This window comes from Lemur catta, chromosome 7, assembly GCF_020740605.2.
Source record: "Lemur catta isolate mLemCat1 chromosome 7, mLemCat1.pri, whole genome shotgun sequence".
NCBI classification, from domain to species: domain Eukaryota; kingdom Metazoa; phylum Chordata; class Mammalia; order Primates; family Lemuridae; genus Lemur; species Lemur catta.
The window spans coordinates 45,091,984-45,118,529 of record NC_059134.1 but is presented as its reverse complement, the minus strand read 5'-3'; the positions used below and the strand labels follow the sequence as shown (position 1 = coordinate 45,118,529).

Here is a 26,546-nt window from a genome sequence, read left to right as displayed (position 1 = left end):
AACACTTTGTATGACATTATCTCACTTAATTCTTACAACCATCCCCCAAGAAGATTGCATTATTGTTCCCACTTTGAAGAGAGGAAACAGGATTAAAGATATCAAGCAATTTGGTTATAAATGGTCACTGAGTAAGCGGCAGAGCTAGTCTGCATCTGGATTTGTCAAGTACCAAAGTCCAGTTTCTTTCCTTTGCACTGTAATGACCCAGAATGATTTGAGAGTTTCTTGAAAGTAGACAATATCAATGTGGACTTTCAATATATATAAGAAAGCAATGCATAGCCCATATGCCAAGACTAAGACACATAATTTGGCAGTCACCATCTGGGAGAATTGGTGTTTCACTGGACTCTGCAGGGATTAATAGCAGTACTCCAAATGCTGACATTAGTGACCTTGCAAAGCAGGGCTTCATCTTGAAGGGAACTGGAGTAATTTGCAGGTTTTTTGGGCAGAGTTTACAGTTATGAGTATCAAAGCATATACTTTATTATTAAAGCATGTGGGCTGGTTAAAGAAATAAGGCAGGGGAATCTCACTCCTCTAGGGCCTCAAGTCAAACAAGAAAAGTGGCTTAAGATGTGTCAGCTGAGCCAGTGGTTTTCAAATGAAGTTCTAACACACACAGATAAGTAGGGAGCATCAGATTTATTGCAAAGAATTTGCTAATGCTAATAATTTATGTTTGTGAATTTATTTTTTTCCAATAATTTATCATTCACACACTCTGGTACACTTTCTTGAGAAAGAGAGAAAAAGCATAATAGCACATTATCTGGCACATAGCAGGTGTTCAATAAGTATTTGATAACTGAATACATAAATAATAACTTTGGGTCCTTCTGATTGCATCTAACCCATAACTTAGCTTATCTGTGCCTGCTGTATAAATTCCATGTCATGGCGGGAAAATGTTGGAAACCATTGATCTAAGCTACCAACAAGCACTTTTCCTGATCAGGGACATATTTTTAAAATATTTTCTTTAAAATTACAGAAATGTTGCAAAAATAAAAGTAGCACAAAAATTGCATATATAACCTTTACCCAGATTCTCTTACTGTTTATACTTTATCCTGTTTCTCTCTCCCCCCAAGTCTCAAGCATTTGAGGTCAAATGGCATAGATCATAACTCTTTACTCCTGAATATTTCAGTGTATATTTCCTACGAATAAGAATGGCCTCTTCTATAACCACATAACAATTTTCAACTTTAGTAAATTCTGTATTTATATAACGATTTATCCAATCTGTTTATATTTCGGTTTTTTCAATAGACCTAATAATATCCTTTGTAATGTTTTTCCTCTCCAGAATAGGAGCCAGTCTAAGGTCAAGTAGCACTTAGTTATCATGGTTCTTTAGCCTTCTTCAATCTGAAATGTTTCCATAGCCTTTTCTGTGTGTATGCCTCTTTCTGAGATTGACAGTTCTGGAGAATGCAGTCCCTTTCCCTCATTTTTTAATAGAATGTTCCTCTTTTTGAGTTTGTCTGGTATTTCCTTGTGACTGGATCCAGGCAATGCACTCTTAGCCAGAATTCTGCATAGGCAATTTTGTGTCTTTCTGAGAGGATATCACATCTGGAGGATATGATGACCATTTGCCTCATGCTGGTGCTTAATTTTGATCACCTGCTCCAGATGTGGTCCAATTTTCCCACTGTATTATTTTTTCCCCTTTCCAACTAATACACTGTCTACATGGAGACATTTTGCAAAATTATGCAAATATCCTGCCTTTCATCACAATTTTCTCCTGCATTTACAAAATGCAGGAGATGGTTACAAAATTATGACTTTTCAACTTCAACACTCCTTTTACATTTATTAGCCAATATTCAAGATTCTATTGTTGGCAAAAATTCTCCATTCCTTCTTTCTATCTATCTATCCAGGAATGGTATGGAGTAAAGGCTTTCTATTTTTTCAATGATATATAATTAAATGTGCTTAATTATCCTTATGCTCAATGGTCCCAGAATTTGTCCATGGGTATAACTTCAAGCTGGTTCTTATGTCTCTGTTTTATATATACATCATTTTTAATCACTTTCTGTCTGGTGTAACAAAATACTCTAGACTTATCTTGTACCTGCAACGTTCAATGAAGAATTAGCCATATCTTCAAAGAGCAATGATTCTTTTCATTGGGAAGAATATTCAAGGCCAAGATCTGGGAGCAAATTTTGTTCACTGAAGAGATGCATATTATCTTACAACCTGGATAGGGTAGGGATGAATTGTCACTTTTGATTGAACTTTACAGTTATTGTTGCCCTTTTTTCTTTTAGGCCTTGTAAAATGTGTGTAATATACTTCCTATGGAACAAATTCTCACAGTCATTCCTAGGATGAAAGAATTGTGTTTTTAACCACTGAACTTATTTATATAAGCTCAACTTCTTACATTTTAATGCTGAATTAAAGAGTGAAGATATACAATTTTAGAATTGCATAATAGAGACCTTATGTTCCTAGATAAAGCAAAGAAAAAAATCTGCATTATAAAAGGTGGTCTTTGATTAAAATAGGGGTCTCTGTGGAGTCTGAGGTATTAGATTCCAAGAGGAATCTTCTCTTGTGCAAATCTATAACTACCCATTGTGCCCTGTTTTCACAGTTTACAAGAGTGTTAACTAAATTAGCACTGTTGGGGGTGGGACATGGGGACTGGGAGTTCAGTGATATGGTGAAAGGCAATTAAACTGTCTAGGTATACATTTCTACTAGAATTTTTAAGGTTTTATGCCTTACATTTAAGTATTTTATCTACCTTGAATTAATTTTTGTATATGGCAAGGCAAAGGGGTTCTGTTTCATTCTTCTGCATGTGGCTGTCCAGTTTTCCCAGCACCATTTGTTGAAAAAGGCTTCCTTTCCCCAGTGTATGTTGTTGTCTGCTTTGCCAAAGATCAGTTGGTCATAGGTAGATGGTTTTGTTTCTGGGTTCTCCGTTCTGTTCCATTGGCCTATGTATCTACTTCTATACCAGTACCTTGCTATTTCGGTTACTAAAGCCTTGTAGTATAATTTGAAGTCTGGTAATGTGATGCCTCCAGATTTGTTCTTTTTGCTTAAGATTGTCTTGGCTATTTGGGCTCTTTTTTTGTTCCGAATTAAGCATAGAATTAGTTTTTCTAGATCTGTGAAATATGACATTGGTATTTTGATGGGGATTGCAATGAATCTGTAAATCACTTTGGGCAGTATGGACATTTTAACAATGTTGATTCTACCAGTCCATGAGCATGAGATGTTTTTCCATTTGTTTGTGTCATCTATGACTTCTTTCATCAGTGTTTTGTAGTTCTCCTTGTAGAGATCTTTCACCTTCTTGAATGCCGGTCAAATTCTTAATCATTAATTCTTAATGACTTGTCTCCCAAAGCAGGAGGGTGGCAGGACCAGAATATGTTCATTTCCTCTGGTCATTAGAAACTCTCTGGTTAGCATGCAGTAATAGCCTGCTAGAAATTATGACTATTTGAACCTTAAGGGGCATTTTAATTCTTGCAGAGACAGATTTCTTTAGAACCAGTAACATTGTTGAGACATCGGGGTGGTAGAGACTTACAGTTTTATATTTTTTTCTGAATGAACTTAGAATAGTTTAAAGTTTGAGGATATTATTGCTTTACACTCAGTAAACTTTTAGCAATAGCTTCAATAATGATGTAACCGGGCTTCTCTCTGCAAAGAAAAAAGGGGAGTGCTAGTCCTACTCATGTATTTATACATTTTAAATGACTCTTCTGTCACTTCTCTCTTCTACTCCCCTTCTCTAGACATACTAGTATGCAATTTGTTGTTCTTTTCAAATATGAATATTGAGAAAGTAAAGTAAATTTATTTAAGGCATGTGCCATCTGTGCTCTAAATTAAAAGGTGCTGATATTATGTGCTGGCAAGCACTAACTTACTAAGCTCCTTTGGGTGGAGAGAGAGAGAGATTTTCTAGATTGGAGTAGGGCCCACTAAAGTCAATTGAAACACTGATTTTGAAGGCATATAGAACTGGATTTAAGTATAAGTTCCAACCATCTTCTTCCTTATTTATAAAATGTGTCTAATAATTACATGTTTAGGCTATTGTGAAGATATAGTACTAGCTTCTACTATTACACATTCATAAGAAATGTTTTCCCTTTTCCCTCCTTACTTCTCTGTCATCTTTAATAGTTTTATTAATTTCTCTTATAATTTAGCATAGGTTATCAGTCTTCATGATATGTATTTATCCGTACTCAAGAGTTTTCATTTAATTTTTCATCATTTGAATTTACTGCTGTGGAAAAATGTCCTTTTACTAAGAGATAATCTTATTTTTCCAAGAATTCAATTTAAGGTCCTAATTATTTTGTTCCAACAAAATAATAATGCACCTCTTCTAATGGACATTTCACTTATTTGGGACAAATCCTGGGGAAAATGCCACGAATTAGCAATAAGTACTGCAAAAAAAGCAGAACTCTTTTATGCATATATTAATTAAATAAATATGAGTTGAGAGACTTCAGGATATCAAAGGCAAATTAACAATGTCTGGCACATTTATAGGACTGCTTTGAGACCTTATGCAGTGATTGATCACAAATATTTTGGTTTCAGAATCCGTTTACAACTGTTACGATGTAGGGAAAACCAGCAAGCTTTTTTTAAATGTGAGTTATAGTTATGACTACTTACCATTTATAAAACTGAAATTGAGAAATTTTGAAAAGAAGTATTGATTCATTAAAAATAGCAATAATAAATTCATTATATACTAGTAAAAATAACATAATTTTTAAAAATATTTTCAAAAATACTAAGTGGAATGACATTGCTTTATATTTTTACAAATAGAATACATTTGGATTCTTATGTTTGCTTTTGCTGCATGCAATACATTATGATTTTCTGTTTGGTTGAAGAATTTGAAGAAAATCTAACTTCACATAATTACATAATTGGAATAGGAAGAAGTATTTTTTAAACTATGTTAAGACAAGTTTAGATCTTTTTTTCTACACTAAAACTTCATAAGTGGCAATTTCTTGAAAGTCTAATTGCACTGTCAAATCTGAAATCTTATCAGTGAACTTTTTGTACTTGTTACATTAAAATCCATTGATCTGTCCTGAATTATGAATGGATATTTTACCCATGAATGCCTTCATAACATCATGCATGGGTCATTTGCAAAATACTGAGTTAGGTAGATCTTCCAAATGTTGAAACATCTAATTATAAAATATTCAAAAGTCATATTCATTAATATCACCACCAATCTCATCAGAAACATCTTTAAGTTTTGAGATGAGACTCTGTCAAGCTCATAATGATGGAATCAAATTTTCTAAAATTCTAATTTTTGCTTGAAAGCTCAAACTGTATCATTGGGAAAAATATCAGCAGTTGTTTTCTTTTAAGTGACAGACTTACTTTGTTCACTTTCAAGAGAATATCTGCCAAACTCCTAAGTCTCAATAACCAGTTATCTCTCAATTCTGCATTCAAGTGAAAATTGTATCTCATGAAAAAACACAGTTATTTCAGCTCTCTGCACAAACAATGATGGTGCAAGTGCATTTACCCTAGATGACCATATTTCAGAATGCAGCAGAAATATTATATAGGTATATCCCATTCTATCAGACAGAAAATTAAAAAGACATGTAAAAAGGATAGAGTTTGCAAAAATATTTTTATTGCTTCATCAAGGGGATTCTTAAGTGAAACTGGTATTCATTCATTTTTTACTACAAGTGTATGGCTGGTAAAGAATACAATGGGTATGAGTACAGTTGGTTGGCACTGCCTTGATTTATGCTAAGACACCAGATTTACCCATAATTACTTTTGCACCATTAGTGCAAAAGCGAACACAGAAAAAGGAAAAACACATCTTAGTATTCTTAGGAAAATGGTTTTGACATCACAGAGCCTCTAAGTGTTTCAGGCACTTCAAAGAGTCCATTGGTCACACTTTGCTAATCTATAAAACATTGTGATGGTAGAATAATTGAATTTTTTCAAATGAGTTCATCTGGGAAGACTATTAATTTCAAGTGTAATTCTGCAATTTCAGGGTGAAGTACCAAAGAAAGCTTATATCCAAAGGCATATTTGCTAAATCAAAAGAGATGATGATTACGAGTATATGATACTGCCTGTTTCCTCTGGAGATTCTGACTCAGTAGGCCTGGCAGTGGGAGTGAGGATGTTTATGACCCCCAGAGAGCCATATTGACTCACATAATGATGTTGAAAATGGTCAGAATTAGTATGTATGTATGTATAGATGTGTGTGTGTGTGTGTGCGTGTATAAAATGTCAGAAAAAACTTACTCAATAAAAATAGTTAATCTCTTTATATCAAACCTTCCTGTTAATATAGGGTGGGCACAATGGCCCACACCTGTATTCCTAGTACTTTTGGAGGCTGAAGCAAAAGGATTGCTTGAGGCCAGGAGTTTGAGATCAGCATGGGCAATGTAGCAAGACCCCATTTCTACAAAAAAATTCAATTAGCCTGGCATGAAAGCCTGAGCCTGTAGTCCCAGCTACTCAGCAGGCTGAGGCACAAAGATTACTTAAGCCTAGGAGTCTGAGGCTGCAGTGAGCCGTGGTTGCACCACTGTGTTCCAGCCTGGACAACAGAGCAAGATCCTGTCTCTAAAACAAACAATAAAAAACCTTGCTGTTAATACAAAGAGCACACACACACACACATATTTCTTTGGAGCAGAAGTAAAAGGTGCTTTCTTACAGTGGTACACTAGTTACCTTGATTCTCTTTCTGGTGGCTGTCTAGGCTGCCTACAGTGGATGGGATGTAACCTGAGAGCACTCATCAGGATGAGGTCCAGACATACCTTCCAGGATTAGGAAAGTCGAGGGACAGCATGAAAACCTCACAGTGGTCAAGCACCACCAAGCTATGAAAATACAGGTTTTATATAGTCAATAGTAGGACATTGTGGTTCCCACACTTGATCTTATTTTTGGTAAATTCCTCAGGTGATTTTTATGATCACACATACAAGGGAGCTCTGCTCTATAGCAGGTTTCTGTATTCAAAACATTTGTTTCCATATGATGTACAAAATAATGGAGGGGGAGCAGATTTTATATAGTCAAATTCAGAAATATGGCTATGAAAATTTGTTATTTCATGGCTTACATTCCTCTTCTTTGCAAGCTCCCCTTACCTCAAGGACAGAAAAAGAAGAAAAAAAAAAAGATGTCGTTTTTATAATATGAGATTTCTGTTTAGTAAAATACCCAGTGTGAAAAGAGTGCTCCTTTTTCAATTTGTAAGTCTGACCATTAGCCTCTGATTCACATGGCATAAATAGATTTCTTTGATATCCAAAGGGCTTTAGCTATATTAAAGCAAAAGAATAATGGATATTTCTGTTTCCACTTTCATAGGAGAAACAGAGATGGGGAGCAAAATTAATATTTGTTGGTCACCTGATATTGTGCATATTTTCAAGCCTATCATTTGAAGGTTGCAAGTACATAATGAGATAGATTTTGTTTTGATTTTACAGATAAGGAAACTGACAGTCACATAGTTGATAAACACTCTGAGTTGAGCCTACTACTTCAAACCTATCTGACTCCAAGCCTGATATAATTCCACATCAGCATAAAGGCTTTTCTAAGTTGCTAGAGTAAAACTTAGGACTCTGATATACTCCCAATCCTGCATCTGGTATATGACCCAACACTAATCACTCTGCTCAATAGGAGTATCTTAGAAGAAATTCTTTTGTGAAAACAATGAACTTTTTAGGTGGTCAAAAACACAGAAATATGACAGTCAATAAACTAATAAAAGTACACAACACAGACTTTTACTTCCGAGGATGTGGAGTAAATACAATTCTCCCTATCTCTCCCTCTAAATACAGCCAGAATCTCTGGATATTATATTTAAAAGAAACAGAAGAACATGAATGGTGGAGAGAGGAAGGCAGACTGTCTAGGAACTTTGGGACCTCATGACATTGTGGCAAGTTCCCTGGGTTTTATTTTTGCTTTACATATTCAGAAAATTGGCGAGACATGGTGGTGCATACATGTAGTCTCAGCTACTTGGGAGGCTGAGGCAGGAGTTTCAGGGTGCAGTGAGCTATAAGCTATGATGATGTCACTTCACTCTAGCCCAGGCAACAGAATGAGACATTGTCTCAAAAACAAAACAAAACAAGACAAAGCAAAACAAAAAAACAAAAACATATTTGGAGCTGAAGAAGCTGGGAACCTGGAAACACCAAGAGGTACGGACAAAAATCAAACAAACACCAACAAACGCCTTCTCTCTTTAGTCAAAGAACTAGGCAGGAAAGGGGCTGAAAATTTTTAAGCAATCCTACTCTACTCCATTCAAGCACAAAAACAGAAAAACTATGGTACAATGCCAGCAAAGGTTGACTGGGGAAACTAGACTTTTCCTCTTTCCAGGCTATAGCAAGGTGTCTCAATCCCCTCCCAGGGTGGTGTCACAGAAGGCTTAGTATGGAGCAGAGATTTGCATTTCAACCACGAAGAAATGAACCACTCCCCCTACTTTACACGGAGGTCATAGTGAGCAACTGCAATTCTACCCCTACCTGGCAGGAAAAAACATGACTCTCCCATTCCCTGATAGATTGGTATCAGAGGAGGCCTAGTGGAGAGTCGGGACTTCTATCAGGGTCTATTGGTGATGAGGGCGCCCAATCCATGGTATTAGCAGAAGCCAAGTAAGGAGCAGTAATGAAGCATTCTTACCTCTTCTAGCCAGGAAGGTATCAGTAGAGACCTAGTGGGGAATCAGGTCAAGTGAGGAGCTTGGACTTCTATGCTTGCCTGGCAGTAATGATGCAGTATTTCCCTTCCTCTGCTGGAGCTGAAGCAGAGAAAGCCAGGAGATTATAAAATCTTATAAAACAGAAGATTTAATAAGATCTAGAGTCTCATAAAATCATACCCAAAATGTCTACATTTCAAACAAAAATCTATCATCATATCAAGAAAATGTCATACTTGAATGAAAAAAGACAATCAATAGATGGTAATGCTGAAATGACAGAGATGTTAGAATTATCTGACAAAGATTTTAAAACAGCCATTTTATGAATGCTTCAATGAGCAGCTACAAACATACTTGAAACAAATGAAAAAAATAGAATGACTTAGGAAGAAAACAGAAGAGATAAAAAAAAAGAACAAAATAAAAATTTAGAACTGAAAAATAGAGTAGCTAAAATAAAATTTCAAGAAATGGGTTTGACAGCAGAGCGGAGGGCAGAGAGGAAAGAATCAGTGAACTGGAAGACAGAACAATAGAAAGTACCAAATCTGAAAAACAAAGGGAAAATAGACTGAAAAAAATTGAACAAAGACTGAAGGACTTGTGGAACTATAAAAAAAGATTTTACATTTGTGTCATCAGAATCCTAGAAAGAGAGAAGGAAAATGACAGCTCTGAGAAAGTCCTTGAAAAAATAATGGCTGAAAACTTCCCAAATTTGGCAAAACACATAAAACTACAGATTCAAGACACTTAGTGAATCTCAATTTAATTAAACACATAGAAATCCACATCAAGAAATATCACTGTTAAACTTCCAAAAACTAAAGATAAAGAAAAATTCTTGAAAGTAGTAAGATATTAACTATATATTCTCTATTGGGAAAAAATGAATGACAGTAGATTTCTCCTCTGAAACCTCAGAGGCCAGAAGGTGGCACTACATTTTTCAAGCATTGAAAGAAAAGAACTGTCAACCCATGTCCTATGCCCAGGGAAAATATCATTTAAGAATGAAGAAGAAATCAAGGTTTTCTTAGATGAAGGAAAACTTAGAGACTTTGTCACCAACAGAACCCTGAAAGAATGGTTAACAGGAGTTTCCTAAATATAAAGGAAATGATCAAAGAAGAAAGTTTCTTAAGCAAAAATACAGTAAATCCAATATATTTCTTTTTGTTGGGCTTTCTAAATTATGTTTGATGGTCAAAGCAAAAATAATATAATTTTATGTTGTGTTTCTAAATGAACATAAGGAAAATATTTAAGACAATTATGTTCTATATCAGAGAGGGTAAAGGAAGATAGAGATAAGTTTTCTACACTTAATTTGAACTGGTTGAATGATGATGACAGCAGACAGAAAAAGTATGTAAAGATAATGTGAAACTTAGAGAAATTACTAAGAAAAGTGATACAAAAAGATATATTCAAGAAAACTATTGATAAATCGAAATGTAATTCACAAAAGCATTCTAGCAACTCACCTGAAGATAAGAAAAATAAAACAGAAAAAAAATCATAGACATAACAAACAGAAAAAAATAAAATGACAAGTTTAAGTATAACAAAGCAATAATTACATTAAATTTAAATAGTTTAAAAATGTCAATTAGAAGACTGATGTTTGTACATTAAAAGTTTTAAAAAATTACCCAAATATATACAGCCTGTAGGAAACTCATTTCAGATACAACAATATTCACAGTTTGAAAGTTAAAGAATGAAAAAAACTCATAAAATATTAATCAAAATAAAGGAAGAATGGCTATAACAATATCACATGACGTAGACTTCAGAGCAAAAACAAATTAGTAGAGTAAAAGAAGGACATTTTATAATGAGAAATGAGTCAATCCACTAAGAAGACATAGCAATCCTAAATGTGTATGCACCAAACAATAGCACCCCAAAATATGTGAAGCAAAAGCTGATAGAGCTGAAAGGAGAAAAAAAGACAAATTCACAATTACAGTAGAAGATTTTAATACCCCTTTTTTTAACAATTAATAGGACTAAGCAGAAAATCTGCCACGATATAGAACTCAACACCATCAATCAAAAGAATCTAATCAATATTTATAGAACACACCAATCATTATTAAAAAAAAGACAAAACTTTTTTCAAATGGCCACAAAACATATACTAAACATATGTCTACATCTTGGGCCATAAAACAAACCTCAACAAATTTAAAAGAATTGAAATCATACACATTATATTCTTTTCACTACAAAGGAATCAAACTAGAAATCAATAATACAAAGATAACAGGAAAATTTCCAAACTCTTAGAAACTATATAAAATAATTCTAAATAACTCAAGGGGTAAAGAGGAAGTCTTAAGAAAAATAAAATAAAATAAGAGTACACTGAACTGAATAAAAATTAAAAAAACTTATGAAAATTTGTGAGACACAGCTTAAAACAGTGCTGAGAGGGGAAAGTATAGCACTAAATGCATTTTGAAAAGAAGAAAAGTCTCAAATTAGGAGTACAAGTTCAACCTCAGAAACCTAAAAAAGAAGAAAAACATAAAACCAAAGTAAACAGAATGAAGAAAATAAGAAAGATAACAGTAGAAAGCAATGAAATTAAGAAACAGAAAACAATGGAGGATGAGAATACAACAAAGAGCTGGTTCTTTGAAAATACCAATAAAATTGACAAACTAGCAAGATTTAAATGAAAAAAAGAGCAAAGATACAAATTACCAATTTCAAAAAAGAAACAGGGAGTATCACTACAGATCTTGCAGACAGCAAATGGATGATAAAAATATACTATGAACATTCTATGTACATAATACGTTTGACAATTTAGATGAAAGAGAAATAAATGCCTCATATTTATATATTCAAAGAACATTTATAGAGCATCTGTGATATACAGGCACTTTGCAATACGCTAGAAATAACTAGTGAATATGGCACAGATACCACTCTCTTCAAATTTATAGTATAATTAATACCTAGATTATGAATAAATAATTATAATCCAAAGGAAATTATGATTGCAAACAGGCAAGTTTAAGTGTTATTAAATAAAAGGACCTAAACAAATGCTTCTTGTCAAAGAAACTCTCATTGATGATCTGACATCCTCAAGAGTGAGTTGGAGTAGGTTAAGTAATATGCAAATAAGAAAAAGGGAAAAATTTACAAATTCCTTTCTATATCCTTACAAAATAGCCTTACAAATTCCCAGAGAAACTTTGTAATTAATAACAACTGCTAACATCACTGTAGCCCTACTTTTTCAATTCCTAAAAACCTTCACATCAATTATCTTAATTACTCCTCTCAAAAGCCTTATATCATATTTATTATTATGCACATTTTATAAATGAGGAAACTGAGATTCTAGGAATTTAAATAACTTGACAAGGTCACACAACTAACAGGTGGCAAAATTAGATCATCAACAAGGGAGTTTATGTCCTTGAGTCTTCCAAATAGAAAGACCAATTTTAAAAGGCAACTAGAGAGTAGTAGCCAAGCATCACACCACCTGAATTTAAATCCTGATACTATAACTAGCCAGATGACGTTTGCTAAGTTTAACCTGTCTTTGCTTGAAGTCCTTCATTTACAAAGCAAGGATAATCACAATATCTACTTCATGTGTTGTGAAGATTACATGAGTCAATATTTGTAAATTATAATATTTTAGAACAGTCATTTTACTGCAATGATAGAAGTTCATTCAATAAGGTTACTATTTTGCATGCTGTTGCATACACTGTAATTTTCTAGCTCTATACCAAAATCAAATTCTAAAAATAAAGTAAACTAGTCCTTGAGACCCCAAGTGGACAAAAAATTATTTTGGCAAAATATTGGTCCTAAATCTAACTTACTCTAAAGAGTAATGTGTAGCAAAGTGATATTTTCTACTTAGAATGTCTTCTAAAAACAATCTTTGAGATGACATTATATCCTTCTACAAACTCTTGAAATCTAGTAAGGGAATTAAATTTGACAGAAACAAAAATTGGCTGTAAAGGAGTAGACATCTGAGCCTTAAACAATATCTTGCTGACACTATTAAAAATTCCAGCCTTCTCTGAGTTTTATGACAGGAATCTGATTGATCCGAGTGACTGTATGCCATCCGAAGTCCTGTGGTAGGAAGCTCGTGAAGTTTTTATTTAGAGTGGGAGCTACCATGCTAGGGCCTTCTCTACCCTGAGATAGTACATTATGAGCCTCAGCCTTCTCTCTCAATGGACATGACAAGAATTAAGGAAAATAAGGGGACTGTCATACCTGGAACAGAAAATCAATTGTCTGCGTTAGATTTCGGTGCAACCAGTAGCTTTACACCACCTGAGAGAATGTGACAGAATGATTAAGAGCAGAGCTTTGAGGTCTGGCAGGTAGTTGGTCCAAATCCTGACTCTACCACTGACCTGCTGAATGACCTTAAATAAACCACTTAATATTCTTTGAGCCTTAGTTTCACCACCTGAAAGTTGGTTAAATGATATCTTGTTTCCAAAGTTACTGTGAGGATTAAGTTCTGTAAGAACATAAGGAAACAGCCTAAGAGTAGAAGGTGTGGTATAATAATGGCAGTAATTTTTGTTGTAGAGAGGCAATTAAGTAGTGAGGAAGAGAAAAACACAAACACTGAGGTTACTAAGTGGAGAAATCAGTCTAATGCTTAAAATGATAAGCAGTTTAAAATAATAAGGCAAAAAATGTATGTTGAATTCCTCTGTTGAGTTTATACAAATGACCGACTAATTACGACTGATCAATCATTGTCTTTGTGCATAAAGTGAAAAGAATTAGAGCAATAGTTCTGAAACTTTAGTGTGCATTAGAATCACCTGGAAAACTTAACTACACATAGTGAGTCCCCACTCTACTTTCTGATTCAATAGTTCTCTGCTAGAGTATTTATTTGTAGTTATAACAAATTTACAGGTGATGATGCTGGCTGTGGGACTACACTTCTGAAAACCACAACATTTGTAGAGCTTTTGTGATCTTAGTTATCCTAATAAATATAGGATATGAAACACTCACCTACCAGTACATTTGACTTGTTGCTTTGTTGAAGTGTTCTCCTGAGTAAAATTAAAAGTATTTCCTAATAAATATAAGTGTTAATTCATTACATGTATGGCTGTAAAGCTAGCACTTTGAGAAAACTGGAAATTGGTTGAAAGTTAATGCTTGCAGTGTACCTAGGGACTTGTTCAGATCCATTTTTTTTTTTGAGCTGTAATTTATATTTCTACTTCAAGTAGTTGAAATTACAAGGTTTTTAAAGCAGTTGGCCATCAAATGCAATCTTTTAAAACTGTTGTGTGTAACCTTTAGAAGCTGTGCACTGCATAATTCCTCAATTAAGTTCCACATTAGGACAGTAAATTAGGGGGAATATAAGCCTAGGGATCTAAAGTCACTTCTTTTCAATCTTCAGATGCACTAATGTATATTTTTCTATCTTTTTTTGTTTTCTTTTCTCCAATTCTAACTCTGAAACACTATTAAATGTTAAAATAGGTTTAAAAGATGCACTTTATATTAAATTTAATAAATTAAATGTGTTCTATTCTCCTGAAGATTTAACTGCACATCTTTTCACATTTCAAAATCTAATAGGTGTGATAAAGTACAACATCAATAATCCATCTTTCTAGAAAGAAAGATACTAAATTACATAAAGTGATACATGTGTAAATGCCTAGCCAGTACCTGCCACGGAGTAGTTGTTCAATTGTTTTTAAACATCATTTTCAAGCGAACATGGAGAAGTTATTAGTAAGAAAATATTTCAAAACAGTTCATGGTGTAGGATCTTAAAGGCAGAAGCAGTTTGGGGCTGTCAGAATATAGGAGGAAAAAATTTCAGGTGAAGGAAATAATTATTCAGAGGTAAAGTTTTGAACCACGAGTTCAGGTTTAGAGGATGGAGAACAATTTAGCCTAATTTGGTGACTTTCACCCCTGGTTGCACATTAGAACCACCTGGGGGTGTTTTTAAAGCTCCAGGTGCCTGATTCCCATTCTAAACCAATTAAATTTGAATCTCCAAATGTCAGAGATAAGCATCAATATTAAAAACAAACAAATAAACTAAAAATCTCTAGAGTGGTATTGAAGAAGAAAAGAAAGAAAAAGAGAGATGGATTGACTAGTTGAAATTTTCTAATTTTGTCATCGACCTGAAGCAGTGTTTATTAATTTCCCACAGGAATGTAGCATGTAAACATGAAGGCATAACATTAAGTAATTTGGAAAACTGTCACTACACTTCACAAAGAACTTTGAGCCATTTTGGCATCTGTGACTGCTAACAAGGTCCCTACTGGTTTATTAGACTTTCTATCCATGGGGAATCCCTGGACAAGGTTGAGGCAAGAACACATTCTGCATCTTGGTGTAATTCAATGGATAAAAATGACAAGCTCATAAATTCATTGCAGGGGCATAGGAAAAAGAATTTTCCAAGGTGTGTTAGCAAGTCAGGACAGACACTGTTCAATTGTGGTGTGCAGAAAAGAGCACAAGTTTTGGAATTAACCAGTCCTATATTCAATTCATTGATTCCCCAATTACTAGCTTGAATTTAGCTGTGTTATTTAACTTTTATAAACTGCAGTTTCACATTTATAAAATTGGGATAATGTTAATGTTCATATAACAAGTAACTGAAATTCAAATAAGATCACGTATATGAAAGATATTTGAAAAGATGAATGTATGCAATTATTATTATTATTTGGTATCTAGAATTTCATTTTTGACTTGTTCTTCCAAAAGAGAATAAAATCTCAGCAAGAGAAGCTATTAATGTTGATGCAATCATTTCTGTTTTCTTCAAGTTGACTTCATCAGCTAAAAAAATTAACTATGTGAAAAGTAAAGTAGAAAATAATTTATTCATGTTTTTTATGTTATTTGCATCCCTGACATTTTCTCTGTTTTGTCACTGGACAAACACCAGAATAGAGCCTTCTGAAATTCCCTGATAGGTTTTATGGAGAGAAATGTATCTTTCCTATTCCCAATTCCTGTACGATGTATAAATGAAAAATTGAGAAGTATTTTATATTTTTCTTTTAAATACAAAGATGTTCAAGGCTTTAATTTTAACTATGAAAAATCAACACAAATAATTTTGTTCCTACTTCTGAGGCATTTCTAGTCTATCTTAAGATACAAGATATTCATAGTTCATTTAAAATTGTTTACATAATAAGATTGTCTAGATTAACAATCTGGTATGTATCACAAAAAAGATGGGTTCAGCCAGGACCTTTCAACTATTTCTGAGCACATATCACAATGTATTCTGACAAACCCCATGTGCTTTCTGTCTTTTCTTAATAATATTGGAGGCTTTTCCATATGCAACACCTGGGTAGTCAACATAAAAAGTGAGTAAAGCAGCAGATCCTTATTGAAAAATGTCTTATAATGGCAGCCCAGGAGCACCTGATGTTGGCTGAAGGCAAGCAGCAGGTAGGTTTATATAAAGCAACGTAGTTCAGGAAGGAAGAATAAAACCTGGTGCTGGGATGGAGCCCTGACGGCATGGAGTTGTGGCAAAAGAGAGTCTTCTGCAGAGGGATTGCCCCATAATCTTGGTTAGCAGCTCCCATGGTAAGCACCCATTCTTCACATGCAACCAAATTATAGAAATGATAGTTACTACTCTGGAAGCATCCATTTTGCACCAGACCTATACTAGGTGCTTTCACACCTGCTACCAAAATTAATCCTTACCACAATCCCATAGATGGTAATAGTTACTCCCTCTCTTACCAAGGACGCTCAAAAAAGATAGATGCCCTCAACAAAGAGCATACTTCCATTAAGTAACAGAATTTAAACCCAAGTCTGCTCAGCTCTAAAAATATTTTCTCTACAGCAGTATCTTTAAACTGGGATAGATACACAACCACTGGCTCACAAAGACTCTCTAAGGGGTACCTGGCACAGAGAGTTTTAAGGAAATTTTATTTTCAGGTCATCCTCCCAAGTATACTTTTCTAAAATTAATCTGAGAGCAATCTCCTCAAGATTCTCCTTCATACCTCCCCTTTCACAATCTCTCTTCTCTGATATTTTAGAAGAAAGCCTACCTCTTCCCTGTCCTGAATCCTTTCTCAACATGTTCCCTGAAAGGGTTAAAACCTCCAGGGTTCCAAACAAGTGGCAAATTCAAAATTCAAAAATTCAAAATTCAAAAAGGATGCCAATGTTGCTAAAGTGGTTAACTTTAATTATTAGGTAACAAGCTTCTTACAAATTGGGTGGTTTATAAATAAACTCATAATTTATAAAATTGCTCTCATCAAAGAATTCTTGGTTGAGTTGTCAGTTGATAGATCCAATTATAAAAACTAATTTTTATGGTGAATCATGTCATTTTTGGCATGTATAACTCAAAGGAAGTTCAAGTAATTAAGTGAAATGTCTATAAAAAATCTTTTCATTCCCATCTAGTTACATATGAGAACAAAGTTTCTCAGCAGTTAGATTTATTTTTTTAAATTTAGAATAGAATTTATTTTGAATTCCATCCTTTCTAACAAAGAATATCATTCATCCATGGACATCCAAATTAATTTTTAACAATTTTTCATCAGCTTTATTAAGATATGTGTTTATAATAAACTTTTGTGTTTTACATTTAATAATTATTGTAAAATATTGAATATTTTCATGTCATTTGGTTCAGTTAAGTAATACTAAAAATTTTAATGATAACTCTATCCAGAAGATTAGACATATAGTCACATGAAATTTTTAAACAGTAATTTGAATTTACATACTTATTTTTGTGACGGAAAAACATTATAGGCTAATTATATTGTAATAAAAATTACATATATCTATAGTGTAGAGCACGATGTTTTGATATATTTATACATTGGGGAATGACTAAATTAAGCTAATTAACATATTCTTTACCTAACACATTTATATTTTTGTGGTGAGAACTTTTAAAATCTACTCTCTTAGCAATTTTCAAGTATTCCATATATTATTATTAACTATAATCATGTTGTACCATATAGCTCCTAAACTTACTCCCCCGTCTAACTGAAATGTTAAATCCTTTGACCAACATCTCGCTAGTCCTCAACGATATTCTAAGAAATATTTTAAATATAACATGTATAACATTTAGATATACTCCTTTAGAAAAATAGCATACAAACACAAGGTCAAGTGTAAAATGGAAACTCTAGAAAATCTCAGACTGTAAAAAAGAATTTGTTTAGGTATTTTTGGCATAAATGATAGTGTCAAATCATTAAGGTGGATACATTTCTTAAAAATGATTTTACATTTTTATTTTTAAATTTATACTATCTGCAATATCCTTGAATTATATCCTCTGACACTATTTACAATTATAATTAAAACAATTTGATAGGATGGTTTGGAAATTATACTTAACAATAATTTATTGTATGTTTCAAAATAGCTAAATTTGTAATGTTCCCAAGATAAAGAAAAGATAAATGTGTGTGGTGATGAATATTTCAATTACCCTAATTTGGTTATTACACATTATATGCACATATCAAAATATCACATGTACTCCCAAAATATGCACTATTACATATCCATAAAAAAATTAAAAATTAAAATAATAAAGTGAAGAAAACAACTTGGAACCTAACTAAAAATATGTGACAGCATACATAAAATGTGGTTTTAAAACTTTCATTTGGTGCTACTCAAAGATAAAATCTTGAGGACCATTGCTGTATAGAACATTGCTCTCAGGGATATATGATTTATGGCTACATAGGAAAGGCAGTAAAGCCATTGTATCTAAAAGCATACACTCTATAATAAAGCAGGTTTCTGTTCTAACCTTAATCCCCCTCCTTATTTATTCTTTAACCTTAGACAAATTCCTTTCTCTAAATCCTCCTTTCCATGTCTGTAATAATGTAGGTACTAAATTTGTAGGATCATTCTAAATGTTATATGAAATTAATCATTCCAAGCTCTTAGAAAAATGTCTAGACATAATAAGTGCCATGCATATATATTCACAGAAGCTGTCGTAGACAAGAGGGTCCAGAGGAGAAGGACATGCATGTTCTTAGGCTAACCTTCCAGAGGGATCAGATATTGGTATGATGTCTCAGAACGCATAAAATAAACTTTAAAAGAGGGAAAAGGAGGGAAAAAATCACCAGCTGAGGAAGTAAAATAGTGCTGAGGCACACTGGTGGAAGAGCACAGGACATCAGGTGCAAAAGTCAAGAGCTGCCCCTTTAAAAATGAAGAGATTGCCAATAAAATGGTTCTATTCATATGAAATAAAGCTGGACCTCCCCTGCCCAAATCCTAGTGCCTTCACTGTTTTTATCCTAACTTTGGTTTAGATTATACTCTTATTCACAGTTTCCACTTGCTTGATATTTCTAAGTTCTGAAATTCAATAATATGCCCTTAGCTATAATTCCTCCAACTTGGGTCCTGCTTACAGTTTAATTTTGTTACTCAAACTTCTTTGTCTGGTTTTAACTTTCAGTTTTGTCTGACTGAACTCTATAAAGATAATCTTACTGTAACTATTCTTAAGTGGGGTATGAGAGAGAACACACAATATCAAGAGTTCATATCTTAATGCCTAATTGATATGAATTAAAATTCCAACTCTACTTACATAGCCTTGGTAAACTCAGAACTTCTCTGAACCTCAGTTTTCTTTCCAATGGGGGTAATAATTTCTTATCAACAGGTTGCTATAATGATTGAAGGATATATGTCACAAGAAACATTTAGCATAATTAACGTTTAGAAAATAATATCTCTTTTTATTATTATTCTCATTATTATTGTTCCCGATGCAATGAATAGAACCATTTATTGGAGTTACAATTATTTGGGAAATGAATATTCTATAAAATCAAACATGTTATGATCTGTATCAAAGACGATACTGTCAAAGATGAATTGAAATGTAGAAAGTCACAAATTTTATGCTTTCTCTAGAGTCAGAAACCAAAATTAAAAGTATTCTCCAGAACTGGAAAGCAAGAGGACACATAACAGGCTGGAAAAATTTGCTCTGATTGCTGTTACAGATTGAAGTGAGAGTGAATAGATGATTATCATAAAATGCTCTTTCAACTTTTCTATATTGAAAGGAGGAATAATAGGCAGAAGCAAAAGGAGAGAGCACAAATTGGTTTAGCCTATTTCATCTGGTCAATCCATCCATGGTATCCAAATTAAGGCTATTCGATTCCCCAAAGGTTTATTGAAGATGCACTGAGTATTCAGAATGTAAAGAATCCCAATGCAGAATTGATTTTATTATTTATTATTGATTTTATTATTTTGAATCATACTTTTAATTATTTTTGTAAATCAATGAGATAATCACTTGGATTTTCAATCATTAAGGTAAACTAACTTATTTTTTTCAATTTCCTTTTTACCAACAGGATTTGCTAGTCCACTTACTGGGATAGCAGATGCCTCTCAAAGCAGTATGCACAATGCCTTGCACATGTATATGAATGGAACAATGTCCCAGGTACAGGGATCTGCCAATGATCCCATTTTTCTTCTTCACCATGCATTTGTGGACAGGTTGGTTGATACTTATTTATAAATTATGTGCTTATTGGATGTAAATGTAGTGGATATCTATCAAATTTAACTTTATCTATTACATAAAGGGCACAGAATTATGATGGTCTATTTTCGCAGATTAGGTTCAACCAAAAACAGATCCTACACTAAGGATTTGGATGCAAATGTTTTATAAAAGAAGTGTTTCATTAAAGATAAACCAGTAAGGAAGTGAGTAAGGCAGGATAAGAAAGGAGGAAAAGCCAAATAAGGGTACAATTTTAGTTTAAGTCCCAGACTCCACCAGAGCTTAGTATTGTCCTATCTTAAGACAAAGGAAATAAGTTTTTGTACTCCCATACTAAATAACCATTGGCTAAAAGTTGCCCCGCAGTAGAGGATGTAAAACTCCGAGTCACTGGCCTGATTCCAGATAGGCTCTGTGGCTCCAGTGCCCAAAGGCAGCCTTCTAAATGTTGCAAGGACATGTAGTTAAGAGTAAAGATTGAAGAAGCAGTGGAGTGGGCACACAGAGCTGGTACAAGGGATTTAAGGCCATCTGGGTAGGGCACTAAATTACTACATCTCTCATCAATATATTTTTTCCCTTTGGAAATTTTATTGTTATTTTTTTTTTTTTCTAACCTAAGACCCTCATATATAAGGAAGTACAGACTTTGATATTTCCCATTAGCCTGAACACTATATGATTAATTATCCAGACAGAGTGCACTATGGCCCCACTGTCCTATTTAATGTGATTTAATTCTCTTGGAGCTTTTATTCCCCTTATTAACCCTCTTCCATTCCATGTGTAATGTCTTAGCCATATTAGGTTTTAGACTTAATCATAGGTGATGATAGCAGAAAAGAAAGTACACAGAGGAAGGTCAGCTGTCTGTTTCTGAAATTTTTCAAGAAGAGAGGAGAAAATAAAGCATCAAATCACAACAAATGCTGTAGAACTCTTTCTTTTTCCCAAGGTAATTTTCTCACAACAGCTAATGAACGAAAGGCACAGATCACAGATTTATACCTGGCATTAAGGTAACATTATCATCCTCTTTGACAAAAATGAGAGGCACTATTTTTCCTTTTAAAGATAGGGAAGCTTAAACCAAGAATTATGTGTTTTACTCAACTTACTACCCTCCTCACTTCACTCATGTCCCTAGGAACATGGACATAGTATCAAACAAATAAAAAGTGACCATTAGCCTGGAAAACCATTAGGCAGATTTTTATTGCCTTTATAGCTTCTCTCATATAATGGTAATTAAGTAATATCTCATGTTATGTTCCATTCAGACATCAGGTTATAATAATGTGTAAGAGCACCAAAATTATGATGAGCAACACCAATATCACCACCACCTATACTCATATATAAAGGAGAGAAGTAGAGTGTTGGAATAAAATATTCTCAGAAAAGAGAGATTGAACATTTTTCCAGTGTCATTTTATATTGTTGTCCTTGTGAATTTTTGGCATTTTTAAATCTCTAGAATCATCCCATAAACTCTAAAGAATTCAGGATGACTATTGTTGCCATTTCCATTCAATATAATATTGAAAGTCCTAGCCACAGCAATTGGACAAGAAAAAGAAATAAAAAAGCATCCAAATAGGAAAGGAAGAAGTTAAATTGTCTCTGTTTCTTGATAACACAGAAAATCCTAAAGAATCCACCAAAAAAAAAAACTATTAAAACTGATAAACAAATTAAGTAAACTTACAAATACAACACTCAAAAATAAGGACAGTTCCTATACACTAATAATGAACTATTTGAAACATAAATTAAGAAAACAATCCCATTTAAAATAGCATGGAAAATAAAATAAAATATTTAGGAGTAAATTTAAACAAGAAAATGAAACACTGGAAACTATAAAACATTAATGAAAGAAATTTAAGAGCACACAGATAAGTGGAAGATACAGGGTGGGAGACTCATTTTCATTCTCTGATTGTGGATATGTAGATGATACAACCATTTTTGGAAGGCAATTTGGAAATATCTGCAAGAATTTTAAATGTATTTCACCTCTTGCCTTCCAATTCCAATGTTAAAAATTTGTTTTTTAGTCATACTCACTAAATGCCCCCAAATAGTTTCTTTCTCTCTCTCTTTACGTGTATGTATACATATAAATATATGATTATATTAAAATATTTTAGCTTTAATTTTTAAAAACTAAAGAAACAAATTAGGGAAAATTACCTAAACTCTATTCTACCAGCTAAACATTACTTATAAAATTCAAAAAGTAGAGAAAAAACAAAATAAAAAAATAAAAAAAGTCTTACTCCACCATTCTGTTCTTGTGAAAAAATATATTTATTTTATATACACTAAAGAATTATATTTCTACATAATTATGTTTTTTTTTACTTAATAATCTATCTTAGATACATTTCCACATCAGTCCATGCAGATCTGTTCCATTCCTTAACAGGCATTTTGATTCTCTCTCTCTCTCTTTTATTTTTGGCTAAACAATATAGATATATACACACACGTATCTGTCTTTGCTAAACAACATGGATATATATTTATATGTAACATTGGAATTGAAAGGCAAGAGATGAAATACATTTAAAATTCTTGTAGATATTTCCAAATACCCTTCCAAAAATGGTTTATCATCTACATATCCACAACCAGAGAATGAAAGTGAGTCTGCCACCCTGTACCTTCACTTCACTAGCTATTGTCAACTTTATTAAGTTTTATTCCTCGGATAGGTAGGGAAATATTCATTTGAATTTCTCTATTTCCTATATATGGTATTGAATACTTATATTTTCTTTTTAAATTTCTGATTCCTTTCTTTATTATTTTATATTAGGTTTATTTGTCTTTTAATTGCTGTACCATATAGACTTTTCATAATTTTTTTTAATTGGTTCTTTTGTTATAAACATTACAAATATTTTCTCCAGTTGTTTAGTTATTTTTTAAAGTCTTTGATGATCTTTTTGCTATTCAGAAGTTATTCTTTCTCATATGGTTTATTTTATTCAATCATTTGTCCATGGCTTCAGGGTCTTGGACTTTTTGTTCTTCACTATTCTTGTGTGTTAAAAGAATGTATTGGTCTAAATCTCTAAGGTCCTTCCTGGACTTTACAACACTGTGGATAATGCCTTTTTGAAGAAATGACAGTAGAATGCATTAGTACAATTGCAGGACTTTAGTGTTTTTTTTAGTGACAGCTTTAATCATGCTTTTAGTTATGATTAATAGGTAAGTGACAAAGAGATAAGTTCAATTTATAGTTAAAATTATTTTTCTCCTCTGTTCAGGTTAAGGTCTGAAAAGGGACTCTAATCTGTTTTCAGGTTTGTAAAAAAACTTTCTGGCAAGGAGAGAAGCTTGAGGGGGTTGAGGAGAAAGGGTTGAATACTCTAAGAGAAAGAATGGGCTGAAGAGTTGTCTATTTTGTTTCCGTAAAAAGATTAGATTTGGGAGAAACTAAAGACAGGGCATCTGAGTTTTTAAATCAGCCTAACACTATAACAGCCTGATCTATTCTGATCTCTATCTCCAAGAATTTAGATAAATCACATGGCTTTTTTGAGACTTCCTTTCCTCTTCTCTAAAATGGGAGTCTTTTTGAACAAGTCCAGACCAACTCAGAAGTTATATAAATCACACAAGATATGAATCTAAATGCTCTCTATAAATAGTAGGCAGCATAGTGTGGTAATGGATTAAAGGGTCAGACAGAACTGGACTCAGATATGGGTCACTTAACCACTCAGCCATGGAGCCTCTGATCTGTGTAATGGAGATAATGTAATAATACCACCTTGGTTGGGAGTCAACCAAACAGTATTAGAAATATGTAGTTGATAGTCAATAATAGGATGCTTATAATAATTATTATTCTCTAACAATCTGAATAACTTTTTTTCCAAAAAGTTACTCTCAAAAGTTTAGAGGTTTTAGATGAGAACACAGTGAGCACTGCAAAGGAATCCAGTGCTTTATTGGAACTTAAGTGTCCCATTAGAGTGATGTAAATATTGCTGCGGAACAGTAATGTTTTAGAAGATTCCCTTCTCATTAGTTTATCTATTCTTTCCACATTTATCCGAGAAATACTTATTCAGCACATATTAGGCACTCTTTGGCACTTCAGCTTCTGCATCCTTCCTAAAGGAGCTTGTTAATGTACATGCAGCTAGGGGTTCCACCTATGTTTATAAGCCAAGAAGTAGTTCAAGCATCATTTTGTCAGTGAAGCCTTCTCTACTTCCCCAAGGCACTTACTCCATTATTTCAGGTCTCCAAGAATTTTTGTGCTGATCTTTTCTATGCAGCTTAACACGTTGTATTATAATTGTGCAATTACTAGTTTATCTAACAAAATCTTGAATTATTACTTCAACTCTTATTTTATCTATCATATCTTCTTATCTGCATTCTCTGTACTGTGGGTAATGCCCACACATGATGTTTAGCTGAAAGAATAAACGAAGGATAACAGGGTGCAACTGCAGTGTGCTAACTAGCAAACTGGCTAGGAAAAGTAATTTAAATATATTCCTAACTGCCCATTCACAAAGTAGCCTATAAATACATCTAGTGAATTTCTACATGCAATGCAAAATTCAGAGCCATTAAAATGATGATGTACATTTATAATAGTTGAATTTTTAAATATTTATTATATATTATTAAATAAGGAAGATAGGTTGCAGAATAGGATGTTTAATAATATCCCATTTCAAAAGTATATGCATATGTGTCAACATATGCAAATGTGTCTATTAATAGAGGCAAGAAGGAAGAGTATTTAAAAACGTTGATAAGGGATCTCTGTTTGGTAGAATTAGGCATGAACTATATTTTGTGTGTGTTTTTCTTAACTTTTTTGCAATAGGTATATATATACTTTTTCAGTAATACCAAAAAAAGAGCCAATTCCCAAAACTAAACAGACAAACAAACAAGAGTTGAGAGGAATGTGTAATCATTTGCTTACAACTTGTAAAGCTTCTTAAGATTGTGTTTGTTTCCTTTTAATCTATTTTTATTAAAGTAATTGCTAGTGGCTCCTATCTATTTCAGAATCCTATCCCTCATAGATTGATTGAATGAAGAATTCTATTAGTCAGTTGAGTTCCAGGTGCCACAATTTTCCTGACACACTGTGCATCACTGTCTGTCCAGCAGCAGCTTCTGAAATACTCTCCCATCTTAGCACAGTCTGCCCTTGGCAAGAGCCCCGCATTCAATGGCTCCAGTCACCTCCTTGTTTCCACGGGTCTTCAAATTCCCCTATTGGTAATTCTCCACTTGGAATTAACTCTTGCAAATCCAGATTTCACTTTTGTCTGACCTACTTTGTCTTAGGCTACACATTGGCCAGTAAGCATGAGCTTTTATGCTTATACCTTCCTCAAGAAGGAAGTAAAGGGTTGGTGTTGGATGGTGCACTGTGGATAAATGTCAAAGGAGCAGAAAGGGGGCTTTAGAAATATTTCCCTTTTCTTTGCACTTAACTACTCAAGACAGGCTTACCTAAATAAAAGCAAGCACACTTCTGCACACATGCATTCTTTCATCTTAAGTCAACAAACATTAAGTACTTTTTATGTGTCATGCTCTATATTAGACTATGGGGATGCAGCAATCACAAAATACTGTTCTTCTCTGCCTAGTGTCCCTTGGTGTAGATATGTAAATAACTAAGTAACATAAAGCAAACTGCAACTTATGCAATAATAGTTGCTTAGTATGCCAGGTCATTTGAGAGTGACAAAAAAAGAGCACCAAGAGTGGTCCTCTTCAACTCCGGAAACTGCAGCACCTAGTGCCATGCCTAGTGTATTAATAGAATAGATATTCAATGAATAGTTGTTAGATTCTATTGTTTGGAATACTATTATGACCGGTGGCTTTATGAAGAATGAGTAGGATTTTTATTTGTGACATTTGCATGTAAAAACATTTAATCCATTGGGAACAAAACAAGAAAAGCACAGAAGTGTGAGGTTAAAAGAATTCAGAAAATGGCAATAGTTACGTTACCAAAATTCCTGAAATTAAAAAAAAAAACAACTAACATTTATTGTGTGCTTACTATGCACCAATTCTAAGTGCCTAACAAGTTGAATCATTTATTAATAATAATCACAGAAATCCTGCCAGTTAAGTGCCATTATCTTTGCATCT

The 26,546-nt window shown here is 33.4% G+C and overlaps 1 protein-coding gene across 1 annotated transcript in view; it reads left to right on the top strand.

The window, feature by feature from the left end:
- The window catches only part of TYR (tyrosinase), a 77,852-nt gene that overhangs the window by 9,090 nt on the left and 42,216 nt on the right, over window positions 1–26,546 (top strand). Inside the window, exon 3 of the mRNA XM_045557156.1 lies at window positions 20,230–20,377. Coding sequence (XP_045413112.1) covers window positions 20,230–20,377 — 148 coding nt within the window. The remainder of the gene's footprint in view (window positions 1–20,229; window positions 20,378–26,546) is intronic.